The 14,861-nt window shown below is 36.9% G+C and overlaps 1 protein-coding gene across 1 annotated transcript in view; it reads left to right on the top strand.

Annotated features, from left to right (window-relative positions):
• The window catches only part of FTO (FTO, alpha-ketoglutarate dependent dioxygenase), a 244,836-nt gene that overhangs the window by 183,309 nt on the left and 46,666 nt on the right, over positions 1 to 14,861 (top strand). Inside the window, exons 5-6 of the mRNA XM_008067756.2 lie at positions 1,879 to 1,958; positions 9,696 to 9,839. Of these exons, the coding sequence (XP_008065947.1) occupies positions 1,879 to 1,958; positions 9,696 to 9,839 (224 nt within the window). The remainder of the gene's footprint in view (positions 1 to 1,878; positions 1,959 to 9,695; positions 9,840 to 14,861) is intronic.

Here is a 14,861-nt window from a genome sequence, read left to right as displayed (position 1 = left end):
AGAATGCTCTGTACTTTTTTCTTGATAGGCAGGCATGATATGTGGCAATAAATCAACATCTAGAGTAATGTGGAGGCTGAGTATGTTGGGAGGGGAAGTCTTCTATAATCTAATAATTAGGGCTCAGTCTTATAGTGATTGTATACCCTTAATTGTGAACTTTGCAAGTACTTTTCAATTTTTTTTTCCTCATTCTTTGTTGGGATAGGATGACTAGCAGGGACTGGAGTTATATATTTTCCTAACTCCGCTTGGAAGGGTAAAAGGAGCAGAAGTTGGGTATTTTCTTTCTCCCATGTAGAAAGCTAGAGCTGGGCAAAATTGGGTATTTTCCCTCCCATGGGTCAGTTGCGCACTGATAAACCTCAATAGGTTAGGCTTTGCTAAAATTGTTTTTCTTTAGGGTAGGCCTAATTAAGAACAGACTGTTGTGATATATATTAAAGTGGCTGTTTTTCTCTTCCTGCTGGAATCATGAGGAGATTTTTCTTGAATTTTTCACTTTGAGAACCTGGTAGATCTTCTAGAGATAAAACTCACAAAAGTGTGGGAGTTCCCTAAGACTGTGTCCCTTGGACTTTTTAACTCAATGTTGTCCACATTGAATCTCCAGAAATTCGTTAATACGGTCCAGGTTTTTCTGCACTGTTATTGTTTTCCATAGACGTTTCTGCTTCTTGATTTCTACTCTGGTAAATTGGTATTCTCTGTTTCCATCCTGTCTGTCTCTCCAGAGTGGGGGATGACAAAATTATGTCTGATTGAGCATCATTGCTCTCGGGTTTATAATATACATCTTTAACTTAGAATAATGCAACTTCAAGTTTTACATGACTTCCCCTCTTTCTTTGTGCTACTTTCATGCATTTTACTTCTGCATATGTTATAAATCTCATGATATGTTATTATTTTGGCTTTAAACAGTCATTTATCTTCTCATGATATTTATTATTTATGTTACTTTTCATTCCCTTGGGCAGATCCAAATTCCTTCTCATATTATTATTATGTTTTGCCTGAAGAATTTTATAACAGTTCTTATAGTTTAAGTTTACTGGATATAAATTCTTTCAGATTTTTTCTGAAAAGTCTTTATTCCAATTTTGTGTGTGTGTGTGTGTGTGTGTGTGCCTGATTTGTAGTATCATTTCTTAGGATACGCAACAGCTTGGCAATTGATTTTTCTCCTACTGCTTGTGAAGAATATTTAAGGAATATTCTTCAACCAATGAGTTTGCCACCTACTCCGTTCTTGGGTTGTGAATCCATAGAGTTCAATTCTGTTCTGAGAGCCAAACATGCAACATGCTGAGTTGGTTGGTTTGTTGCCTGGAAAATTGTTAGGGCAAAATTGATACTTTGATTATGGAGACAAAGAAGCAGATTTTCAAATGAAAGGTGTTCAACTCCAAATGATATGAAATAATTCTGATTTATTCTAAAAACATGGATAGACATAGATATGTCATGAGAAAGAGAAAGAAGCTCAATTCATAAATAGTGAACTTTGTAGTGGGTGGGTATTATAAGACCACACATAAGTAGAGTGACCGTATATCCTGTTTGCTGAGGACAATCCTAGTTTATACCTGTTGTTCTGGAATAATTATTAATACTATCCCCTTCCACTCTTCAAAGTGTCATGGTCTATGTGTTTATGTATATATGTATGTGTGTGTGTATACACACACACACATGTTTAGTCATCCTACTTATAAGAAACTGTTTAAAGAATACAAAGTAAGTGTTAATTCCTTGGTTATTGTCATTTCTTAAATGTTTACTTTGTATATGTTTACTGTTTACTTTGTATTTTAGTTAAATAGTATATACTGACTAATAAATGTGGTTTTAAAATTTTTGATATTTTTCCTGTAGATGATCTAAATGCCACCCACCAACACTGTGTTTTGGCTGGTTCACAACCTCGGTTTAGTTCTACCCATCGAGTAGCAGAGGTAAGAGTAAATAAAAATGTGATTCACGCCTAATTGTATGTGACAGAAGTGGTTGAATGAGCAATGAGCAATTTATCATAGAGCTTTAGAGGAGTATTTGATGGGAAAATTGCTTCCATCTAACTTGACTTTAGTCTCTGTTTACTTGCTTTTTTAGCTTTGGGTTGTGTTGGATACAGTTTTAAAAAGTGTATTCACAGCATGGGATAAGTATGTTTTGCTTTTTGGGGTTATGTTTCTTGGAGAAGCAAAATGCCACTGGCAAGTGTTGATAGTTAAAGATTTATTTAGGGGGTTGTATCTGTCAAGGTCAGGGGCAGGAGATAGCCAGAAGGAAATGGGGTAGATTCATGTGCTTGTGCATGTGTTAGCTGTGGCTGGGTTCATATGGTTGAGAGTTTATATTTCCCTTAACTTTGGTCAGACTTCTGGGCATGTGAATGTAAATTAAGGAGAAAGTTACAGTGGTGCCAAGGAATTTCTGAGCTTCCCAGTTGTGTTCATAACCTCGACTTTATTGCTAAATTTTGCCACCACTTGTAATGGCTGATGGTCAGCTGATCAGACTAGTTCAGAATGAAAAATTAACAAATGAGAAAAAATCATATTAGCCATCATAGAATCCCAGTTGCTCAGTTAAGAAGGGTTTCAGAGAGCAGGGGAATACTCATGCAAAGGATTACACTTTGGCCTCTTACCCAAACTTGACTTTTCAATGGAACCACAGGGGACAGTGTGAGAAAATTGGGCAGAAGAGATACAACCAAGTGGAAGGGAAACACAAGCACAAGACCTTTTCAGGCATGAGATTGTGAGTCTGTCATGCAGTTTGGTGTCTTTTGGTAATTAAGAAGCTTTACTAGTGGACTGGTCAGATGAATATGTGGTAGAGAGGAATGAGTGACTAAGTCAAAATGTTAGCAAGCCCATCAAGTATTCCTTCCTCTCTTTCTTTTCTTTTCCATTTGCTTAATCATGCAAATGTTTCGGTGCCTGTTATATGTCCAGTTGATGCCCTCGGAGATAGAGCCATCAACGTGACCATTATGTCTACTTCCTTTTTTGAACTTATGTTTTAGTTGGAGAGATACATTTTAAACAAATAAACACAGAAACAATATCTTTGAGACCTAAAAGAAGTTCTGATGGGAAGGAGGGGAGGAAGGAAAAGAGGAAAGGAAGAAGAGGCAAGCATTTATAGAGCACCTTATATATGCCTTGTATTGTAGACAGAGATTTCACTGCCCCGGTTGTAGGCGTCTACCTTTCTAGCTGTAACCCTCCCACAAATCCTGTTCTTGTGGTTCACTTGAGTATGTGGCTACTCGAGTGTGTCCTTCCTACATCTTTCCTTAACCTGAAAACGTAGACAAGCTCGTTAATGCTGTATGCAGAGGACTGGTGCAAAAAGATTAATTAAAAATTTGGGAAAATGTTTGCTGGGGATGACGATTGTACCTAATTCATAGGATTCTTATGAGGATTAAATTAGTTAATGCTTGCAGGTCTTTTAGAACAGTTATTGGTAAACAAAGATTGTTAGCCACTACTTACTATTGCTAAATTACTCCTCCTCCTCCTGCTACTATCTTTTTATTTAATTCTGGTGAAAAACTAATAGATGATAGGAAGAGCTAAAGCTCCGTGGAAGATTATTCTGTCTCTATTTATACACTAAGCTATACAAAATAAAGAAAGAGAATTAAATTACCTGTGAATCTTGACTATGAGAATTGCTATTAATTGAAAGCTGCCATTCAGAAGGAAGGGATTTAAGTTTCTTCATTCATTCTTCAAACTTTTGTTCAACTTTTTGGTGCTCAAGGTATTCCTTTGGGCACTTGTGAACAGGAATGGTTGACATGTTGAATGTCTTCAAGTTGCTTACAGTCTAAGAGTAGGTATAGTACAGAACAGAAAGTGGCAAACAGCATAAGGTTTCATGGGTGAGGTGAAGTCTGAAGTATCCTTTCAGGACAGGTAAAATGTAGGGAATGAATGTGTAGGGATTAGGGGATTTTAGCACATTTTAGACAGGTGGGAATCTTGTGATTGGAGTGGGATGGGGGTGCTCGGGGAATATTGAGTGGCTGTACTCTGGATCCCAGGGTGCCAAAAGGAATGTTGACAGATAAGGCTGATTCCTGCATGGGATCTGATTGTGAAAGATCTTGGATATCAGATTAGATGTTTTAACTTAAGTTGGTTGGCAGTTGTGGGTTACTGATTACTGTTTATCTTGGTAGTGACATACTGGAGATAACTTTAGGAAGATGTAAATGATAGAGATATCACTTATAGCTATCAGTGTCTGAACTAAGGTAGTGTCAAAAAGAAAAAGGAAGAAATTTGCATGATTAATGTAGGAAACAGCGTGAGACTTGGCAACGGACTTAATGCAATGGAAAGAGGAGCATACTAACTGAATGAATGAACTAACTCTTTAAGGGGCGCTTTTCTTGTGCCAGACTCAAGGCTGTCTCTTGAGTTTCAAGTCTGAGTGATTCAGGGATGACATACTATTTGTAGAAACAGAGGATCTGAGACATTAGGGGAAGACAGTAGATAGCTCAGGCTGGGTTGGAGTTGCCAAGTGGAGACGCCTAGCAGGCAAATGGAAATACAGGAGTAAAACATGAGAGAGTGCAGGAAACTTCTTGCCCCTTTGACCACGATAAAGGTTCCCAAAAGGAGCCGTTTGAAGTACCAATGAGAAGCATTTCCTAGCCCTTTTTTCCTTTTTTTCGTGTGGGTCAATTTCATACTTTTATTAGAGCAGCATCGCTTTTAAAATAACTTGAGGCTGCTTTCTCATATTAGTCATAATTGTGTTTATATCTTCTAATTTTTAGGCCAAATTTTGAGCACTAATTAAATAAAGAGATGAGTATTATGGTGATTCTTTTTTTTTTTTGAGTTGGAGTCTCACTCTGTCACCCAGACTGGAGTGCAGTGGCTGCTCCCGCCACTGCAGCCTCGACTTGCTGGACTCTGGCGATCCTTCCGCCTCAGCCTTCCAAGTAGCTGGAACTACAGGCGCGCTCTACCATGGCCGGCTAATTTTTGATTTATTGTAGAGATGTGGTCTCACCAAGTTGCCCAGGCGGGTCTCGAACCTGCGGGGTCAGGCAGTCCATTCACCTCAGCCTCCCAAAATGTGGGATTACAGGCTGAGCCACCGAGCCTGGTTTACGGTGATTCTTTGGGGAGAAAAACGTTACCCCAAATCTAAGATTTTGGTATTTTCTGTGATCCAGATCAAGCTAAATGATATTTTATGAATTATATAATGTGAATGATGTGGTTATAATACTGCTTTCTATATTATAGAGACAAACTATTGTCTTTGTTTTTTAAATAAAGTTTTATTGGAACACAGCCACTTGCTTACATATTGTTAATGACTGCTTTAGAGTTACAGTGACAGAGTTGAGTGGTTGCAAGATAGACCTTGTGGCCTGCAAACCTAAAATATATTTTTTGACCTTTTAAGAAAGTTTGCTATGTTACAGATGATCATGTGTAAATAAGCCTGAAAAATAATCTTAAAATTAAAAGTAGTCTTTTCTAAAAAATTACTGTTTTAGATCACCTTCTATTTCTACCAAAAGTAAAAAATAAGATTATTCAGTGCTGGCTATGTTATAGTGAAAGTCATCTAATTCATATGCATCTGGTAGTTTTTCCTAATTGGTCTACTTTTAGAACTCTATGTGGGAATATGTATAAAGTACCATAAAAATATTCAAATCTTTGATCACAAACACTATTTTTAGAAATCAAGCCCAGGAAATAATGAAATAAAACTATGTACAGAAAGATGTTTATCTAGCATTATCAGTAATAGTGAAAAGTTGGGCAGAACCTGAATGCCTTTATAGCTTTCTGATAAGTTAATTAGATTATTAAATATCATTTTAACTAGCAAGCATCAAACTGGTTATTTTGGATATTTATGTACAGTAAAAACACTATATACATTGATATGGAAATACTGATTTCAACTGTATATAGGCAAAGAATCATGTGCAGCAAAAAAATAAAAATACTTAACAGGGTTCGGTGGTTCCTACCTGTAATCCCAGCACTTTGGGAGGCCAAGGTGAGAGGATTGTTTGAACGTAGGGGTTTGAGATCAGCCTAGGCAACATAGTGAGACTTTGTCTCCACAAAAGATAAAAACATTAGTCAGACATGGTGGCGTGTGCCTGTAGTCCCAGCTACGCAGAAGGCTGAGGTGGAAGGATCACCTGAGCCTAGGAGGTGATCATGCTACTGCACTTCAGTCTGGGTGACAGAGTGAGACCCCAACTCAAAAAAATAAAAATAGGTTAAGGTGGTAGAATTATGTTTTTATCTTATTTGAATTACTTTTATTTCATCTTATATTCTTGTTTTCAATAGTAATAGAAGCAAAAGGATTTTTTTCTCCCACAATGAAGTTACATTATTGTTTAATAGAAGAGGGAAAGAAAGTCATGCATTGTTATAGTCCTTACTAATTCTACAGATGCCCCCTTTTCATCTAGTGTTAACATTACATATCTTATCTGCATCAAACAAAATGATTTGCTATTTTCTGCCTATTCACAATGTGTAGGAAACACATTGTGTTAAGGAAATGATGTACTGAAATTTGTTTTAATTAATCAGAGAAGAAATTTATTCTGTTTTTTGGTTGAACATGACTAGATTATGTCTGATGGCTCTTAACCTTTATTTGATTTTAGTTTTTTCCGGTTGTGACAGAATGTTCTTGAGATTCAATACAGAGTTTCTTTTTCTAAATTTAAATTTTATGCATAGTTCTTTTTTGAATAGGTGTTACTCAATGGTTAAAATTTTATGAAATTCTTAGGAGTATACAATTAAAGTTTCTTCTTAAACCGATCAGCACCCTTTCTCAGCGGCAACCAATGTTATTAAACTTTTGCTATTCTTTTGGTAATATTTAATATGTAAGCGAATACATATATAATATATGTAATTTAAAAGATATTTTAATAGAAATGATAGCCTACTTCATAAACTATTCTGTACTTTTGTTATGTTTCAGTAAAACTTGGTGATAATGATTTATCAATATGTAATTTTTATCTTGGAGTAAGTAATGACTCTTTAGACAAGACACCAAAAGCACAAACAATCAAAGGAAAAAATAGATAAGTTGGACTCCATCAAAGTTAAAAACTTTTGTACTTCAAAGAATACCATAAAAAAATGGACAACCCACAGAATGGGAGAAAATATTTGCAAATCATGTCTCATAAAGTAATTGTCTATAGAATATTCAAAGAATTCTTACAAATGAATAATTTAGCAGAAATAATCCAATTTAAAATGGCAATGGATCTGACTTAGCATGTGTCTAAAGAAGGTACACAAATGACCAATATGCACATGAAAAGTACTCAACATTATTAGTCATTAGGGTAATGCAAATGGAAACCACAGTAAGATGCTACTTCACACCCACTGGAATGACTAGAATAAAAAAGGACAGTAACAAATATTGGTGAAGATGTGCAGAAAGTGGAACCTTTGTGCACTGCTGCAGGGAATGTAAGGTACAGCTACTTTGGGAAACAGTTTTGTACTTTTTCACAAGGTTAAATACAAAGTCACCCTGTAATACAGCAATTCCGTGCCTAGGCATATACCCACGAGTAATGAAAACTTATACATGAATGCTCATAATAACTTAAAAGTGGAAGCAACCCAAAGGCTTATCACTTAATGATGTTTAAACAAAATATGGTGTATTCATATAATTGAATATTAATTGACATTAAAAGGAAATGAAGTAATGATACAAGGTACACTACATGGATGAATCTTGCAAACATACTAAATTGAAGAAACCAGTCACAACAACTCACATATTGTATGGTTTCGTTTATGTAAGATGTCCAGAATAGGCCTATCTGTGGACATAGTAATTAGATTTGTGGTTGCCTAGGGTTGGAAATGTTGGTGGAAATGTTGGTGAAAATGGGAGGGAATGATTGCTAAATGACACAGGGTTTCTTTTCAGGGTCATGAAAATGTTCTAAAATTAATTGTAGTGATGGTTACACAACACTGCAGATATATTACACAACATTGAATTGTATGTTTCCAATGGTTGAATTTTATGTGTGAATTATGTCTCAGTAATGATGCACAACTAGTCATTAGGAAAATGGAAATGGAAACCACAATAAGATGCCACTTCACACCCACTATATGACTAGAATAAAAAAGAATAGCCAAGCTATTACAAAAAAATTAAAAAACCCACAAACTTCAAATTAGACCTGATCATAGGTTCTTTACATCAAATAAAACACTATATACCAGAAAAAAATATTCCATCCTCTTTCTCTGTTTTTTTTTGGCTGCATATATGGTTACACTGAAGTCCATTTAACTGATTTCCTATTGTTGGGAAACTTGTTTCCAATATTTAGCTATAATAAACGACAATTTACCTCTTATATAGCTCACTCTATACTTGGGAAAGTAAAGGTGCCAGTAGGAGAAGTTTCTAGATAGAATGTAAATTTAAGATGATATAGAGATAATTATGGGACACTAGTGGGTAGTAATTCACCTCCGTTCTTTTTGTTGTTTTTGTTTTTCCCCTGCATATTGGAGCAGCCTGCCCATATGCTGCCAGCACTCTGGGATCTTTACATTAAAATACATATTGGTTAAGCTTCTGTTTTTTTGGCACAAAAACTTTGTTTTTCCCAGACTTGTTGATGTCACATTGTATAAAATGGCTGTAAACGTGCAAACAATTTTTATACCAGAGGATTAGTCCCCAAGGTTATTTCCAAGGGCTCAGTTTAAATTATAAATATTAAAATAAAAATATTTTAGGGATACATTTCCCTTGTTGGATCCAAAGGATATTTATAGCCTTTTTATTATTCTAGGAAATCATCTCATTATCAAAACAAGCGGATGCATACTCCATCTGCATCCTCTTCTTTTCTGACATATGATCATTTTAAAAAAAGAGTTTGTCCATTTGACCTCTGTTTTGCTCCCACAGACTCAGAGAGAGATGAACTAGTTTTCTGTGTCCTTGCTGAATGCCCAGGTACTCAGATATGCCTTTGAATTTGCCTTGAGGGCATGAGCCACATAGTCTCTATTATTTGAAGAATCTTTTCTGCCATGGTCTGCAGCTGACTAGTGAATGCTTTCCCAGTAAAGGGAAATGAGTTGTTTGCCTTGTGTTTATAAGTTAACCACCCCTCCCCTCATCATTACTGTTTTATTTAGTGTGGTTTTGAACCATTTCTGCAGTCTGGTTACCTTTTTTCCCATTGTTAGACTTGAGGCACTTGAGATTAAAAGTCAGTGTCTTCACTTCTTGGTTTACTAGTTATTCATCCAATAATTATTGTATTTCTTCCACATTAAGGACTCAGTTCTAGATGCTGTAGTATATGTAGAAAATATATATATAAATAGGGCTTAGCTTTAGAGAGCCTACTGTTTAGTTAGAGTATGAGGGCCATATAATAAAAGAAAACCAGCAGGCTGAGTGACCCAAGTGAGGCCAAACTAGCAGTACAGAGCCCAGAGCAGGCCGCTGTACTAATTCTTGAGTTAAGAAGTATAGGCGGAGCTGTAGGGGCAAAAGGTGAACGCACAGAAAGGGGCAAATGTGAACAGTCCTAGGAAAAGTGGCAGGGTGAGCTTGGAATTTGCTCATCTTCTTGATTACTGATTCTGTCTCGACAGTGCTCAACAGGAACCTTGGATTATATCTTGCAACGCTGCCAGTTGGCTCTGCAGAATGTCCACGACAACGTGGACAATGGTGATGTCTCTTTGAAGTCCTTTGAGCCTGCAGTTTTGAAACAAGGAGAAGAAATTCACAATGAGGTGAGGACTTTCAAGAATTGTGAAGGTTCTGAGATTGTATCCTACTTTGCAGGCTAACACATTAATTAGCCATAGTTTCTTATTGGATAAGACATGAGACTCCTAGGGGAGAGGTGAAGGACAGGTTATTACTTACAACAATAGAAATAGCCAACATATTAGCATTTTTATATCAGTTCTTTGTCTTAGTTCATTCAGGCTGTTAAACAAAAGACCACAGATTGAGTAGCTTCTAAACAACAGAAATTTTGTTCACAGTTCTGGAGGCTGAGGAGACCAAGATCAGGGCCAGCAAGTTTGGTGTCTGGTAAAGGCTCGTATCCTGATTCATGGATGATGATGCCTTTTCACTGTGTCCTTATGTGGTGCCAGGGACAAACAAGCCTCCTCAGGCTTCTTTTATAAGGATACTAAGTTATTCATGAGGACAGCCCTCCTCTGAATACCATTACCTTTCATGTTTATACCATTACCTTGCATGTTTCAACATAAGAATTTTGGAGGGACATGATCTTCAGACAAATAACATTCTCCAAACCTCTATTTCTATAGGATGATGCAAAGTAGGCCAGATAACATGCACACGTTGAGGGGTTGCATTATAGGAGAGGAACTTTGAATCTTTTTGAGCTATAGGAACCTGAATCTTTAAAAAATGAGTAGTAAGCATGCCTATTCTTGGTTCCAGGTCAAGGCTGTCTTTATCTTCTAAGTTTATACACAAACCTTCCCCTAGTTCTGAAGGGAGAGACTATCGTATTTACCGAGGCTGTTCGTTGTATAAACATGCTTGCAATGAGAGTCTGAAACGCAGGGTAGTCAGTGCTTGCTCACAAGACATGCAGAAACACAAGAGACTCATGAAGAACAGTCTCCCACCAAAGACTGATGGGAATTGAGGGTAAACTCTAGGAGCCGTTGTTAATGCCTTGCCTTTCATTTACGAAATTGGTTGCAATTTTGCAGTCTGAGACCAGCAGATCTGTATCCTATGAGTCCATGTTTCACAAACTTACTCTCAATATTTGCCTAATATATCCTCAATATTTGCTGTATCTTCGGACTTCATACATTGTTAGTTATTTAATATTTTTCTTCAAATCAACATATTTTTTGCATATATAAATTTCTTCAAAAAGGAAGCTTTATATTGCCACTTTAAGTGAAAGTCCAGTGTCACTAGCAAAAACAAAAAGTATACTGAAAAATATGTGCAATGAAAACAGAGCAATGTTATTACGTGCTAGCAGATGTTCTTGTCTGGAGGAGGCTCTGAGCTTTGGTCTCCTTTTTTCACGTTAAGAGATATTCATGGTAATGGTTGTACAACTTCATAAATTTTCTAAAAAGTCCCTGAATTCTACGTTTAATTACAACGTGTGAATTTTATGGCTGGTAAATTATACCTAAAAAATAAAACCATTAAAAGAAAAAAGAGAGAGACCAACAGGTAGTAAAGAACTATTGAAGATCATCACCACTCTGAGACTTTCTCTTTGATATAATCATAAGGATTGGTAGAGATTTGGAATACAAAAATGTTTTCATTCATCCTTTCAGTCATTTATTACTGAACAAGGCCAGGTACTTTTCTGGATGCTTTAGGATATATTGATAAATAAAGTAGACATTCTAGTACAGGGAAATGAAGATAAATGATAAATATAATACATTGATAAGTTACACAGTATGTTAGAAGTTGATAAGTGCTACAGAAAAAACCAACCAAACAGAGCAAGGGTAATGGAAATTGAGAGAACTAGAGAGCATTTCTATTGAGAATATGTCCTTTGAGAAGAGAATTGTAGGACTTGAGAGATTGAGCCATGTGGACATCTGGAGAAGAGCATTGTGGGTTGAAGGAACTACCACTGCAAAGACTGTATAGTGGAAGAATGCCTGGTGTTCGTGGATACCAGGGACAGTATTGTCTGAGTGGAGGGAGTAAAGTTATGGCTGCTAGTTGTAGGAGAAGAGGTAACACATAGTACCTGGAGATGGGGTTGCAGCAGATTGAATAGGTCCTTGGAAATCCCGGTAAGGACAAGGACTTTTCCTTTTTACTCTGAGGAGAGCCTCTGAAGGGTTTTGAGCAAAGGACAAACAGTATCTGCTCCCACAGTGAAATATAATATTAATATCTTTTTACTGTCTTTAAAAGATATTTAATATCTTGTGAGCTATTTCACATTGTGAAACATTGTCATAATCTCCAGAGCCAAAAGGTAAAGAAGTTCTGCCTTTCAGGGAAATAGTCGCCACTTCTAATGCTAAGCTAAAGTCTGACTTTCTTCCCTGTGCCTGATATTGATGTGTGTCCCACTTTCTCTCCCATTAGTCCCTGCTGGAGACATTGCTTATAGCTAGAATTCCAGGAAAGATAGGCATTCATAAATGAATGATTGCCTCATTGAACCAGACCTGTGAGCAAAATTATGTCTTTCTCCATATTTGTAGTATAGAGATTCTGATCTGGAAATTTCATTATTTCCTTCTCTAAAACCCTCTTATAGGAGTCAGGCTAGTAGGGTGGGTGCTTTCTTTAACATGTACATGGGCTATTTCATCTCCCTGTCCTTTCTGATTTTCTGTGACTGACTTTGATGTTTTGTTATTGTCAGTAGACAGGGGAAGTCTGTAAGATTGTGCTGTTTATTTAGTTGTTTATTGTCATATAAACCTATCTGCTTCAAAAAGTGACTGGCCGATTTTAACATTGTATATGTTAGGGAGATGGGGCTGAGATGTACTGTATCAGAAACCTTAGCCTCTTGAGGCAAGCTGGGGATTGTGAATCTAAACAGCGTGTGGGCCGGTCTTCTCCATCCCCTCAATCTTTAATCCTTCAAGTTCATCTCTTTAAGAATTAATTCCATATGTCAGGGCATATTGTCAGAAATTGTTCTTTTGCTGTACAAGTTGGCCTAGGATCGAGTGCTTGCATGTTTTCTCTCTGTTTTGTTCTGTTGTTAAATGAAAACACAGATGTCCATAATAGTCCTACCACTTTCTTGCTGCTTTTCTCTTTCCTCAAAGCCATGTTTTGAGGAAGCCATGTTTTGCTGGACTAATTACAGTATGGCCTTGCTATTACACGCTGAAAACTTTCATTCTCTGTGGGTTTAGGAGTGGTTTGTTTTCCTTGTCTAAGATGCGTTCTAACTAAGCAATTTGGGAACTTTGGACATATTTTTTGGGAGTACGTTTTAGAAAATTTTTAATCCAGTTTAAGATATGTAGGAATGATGTTCGTTCAGTTATAAGCAGAATCTTCCTCTAGGTTTTTCAATGATATCTTTTCCTTCTTAAAAGTAGTAAAATATGAAATTCAGTCTTTTCTCCTAGTACTTGTCCCCTGGAAGAATACCATAATGCTTGATAGCATTGTTTGGTTCTCATTTTCTTCTGATCAGACCAGCACCTTCCTTATAGCTGCTGTGAAAGAGGCTTTGTAGGACCTCTCTTTCTAGATAAAGCCTTAGCATCTCTCCCTGGTCTAATTTCTCAGTGAAGTAACTTATTTCAGTTATTATAGTGAGACATTAACCCCAAGGAACATGTTGACACATCTCAAGAGGGAACTACGTGGCTGACTTGGGACCAAATGAAGAGCCTAAAAACTCAGCAAGAAGAAAAGTAGGTGAAATTTGCCTGCCCATAGGAGCGGTGAAGATTGTGGAATAATCTTAGTAGCTAAGAAATATATGATTTTGAAGTCTTATTAGGCTTTGTTTTCCATTGCCTACGTGCCCAGTGACTGAGGTTCAGATAGGTGGGTGGATTCTGTTTCTTCCTCTCCTCCAAACTTTTTTTTTTAGGTTTTTCTGGGAAAAAGTTTTTCTCAATAATCTCTATTTTGCTATTTCATGGAGAAGTCAGGTGCAGGTAAGAGGGTTCCAGAGATGGTTTTTTGAGTCACAGCTATGAACCTAAAACTATTGTGAATGGGTTTTCATTTTTCTCTGAAGGTCCAGAAGGGCCTCCAAGTTCCTACAGAACCTTTAGACTGACAGTGTGCCTTTGGATGCCTGTGGATATTAGTTCCTTTTGTATTGTAATTGTCCAAAAGATTGGATAATAGTGAATTTTCATCAAAAGCATGTTCAAAATCAGGAAGTTTAGTTTGTAAGCATCATGAAGACTCAGAGAGAACCTGAGAGCTCCAGCGGGTTGTCTCCCTGCTCTTCATGTATACAGGGAGTGGAGCTACCCATGGAATGTTCCTTGGCCTCATGTCAGTGTTTGCTTTTCTCTTATTTCTGCTGTGTTAGCTTTGAACCTCCCTGAAGGGGCTACGACTCTGGAGAAAGGAGGAAGACCCTACTCCTGTCATGGTTATGCTTTATCAGTCAGTCAGTATGGTTAGGCTTTGATTTTTTTTGTAACCCCAAAGTAATATGGCTTCCACTGTACTCTGAGTCCTGACCCTTTGGTTTTTGTGTAATGTCCATGCTGTAACTTTCCCTAATCCCCAGAGGTTAGAGGAGAAAAAATTATTTTTAATTCAAACTGTGAATTAAGCAGCTGGAAACATTTTTTGCTTTCTTAATTAATTTAAAGAAAAGAGCCACTACTTCTCCTGGCAGTGGGGAAACTGATGAGGGTAACATATGATTAAAATTCTATAATTTTTTTAATCTCCAACATTAAAATGAAAAAGTCAAGTCATAGAGTTGAATAAAATGCAGGCCAGTGGATTTGATTTTGTCAAATGGGCAATACTTAAACTCTGCAGGGAGTAAATCCTCAATGTTGAACTTTTCTGACTGACATTAGTGGAAAGGGAGGGGTGTAAGTTGGCATGGACATTAAAACCATTCCTGCTTCAAGAATTTTATAAGATTGTGAGATGCATGGAGACAGTAAGTTTGAGGCCTTGTGGTCTTGTTCAGATTGTATTATTTGTAGCTAGCAAGTGCATGACATGTAGCAGACAGTTCATTATTAACCTGTGTAATCCTCACCACAAACCCATGTGGTGATTATGCAATTATCCCTACCTCACAGATGACACGGCTGCTT

Source organism: Carlito syrichta, unplaced genomic scaffold (assembly GCF_000164805.1).
Source record: "Carlito syrichta isolate Samal-C Ts95f unplaced genomic scaffold, Tarsius_syrichta-2.0.1 Scaffold309768, whole genome shotgun sequence".
In the NCBI taxonomy this organism is placed as follows: domain Eukaryota; kingdom Metazoa; phylum Chordata; class Mammalia; order Primates; family Tarsiidae; genus Carlito; species Carlito syrichta.
The sequence above is the reverse complement of the archived record's forward strand: the minus strand, read 5'-3'. Positions and strand labels throughout refer to the sequence as shown.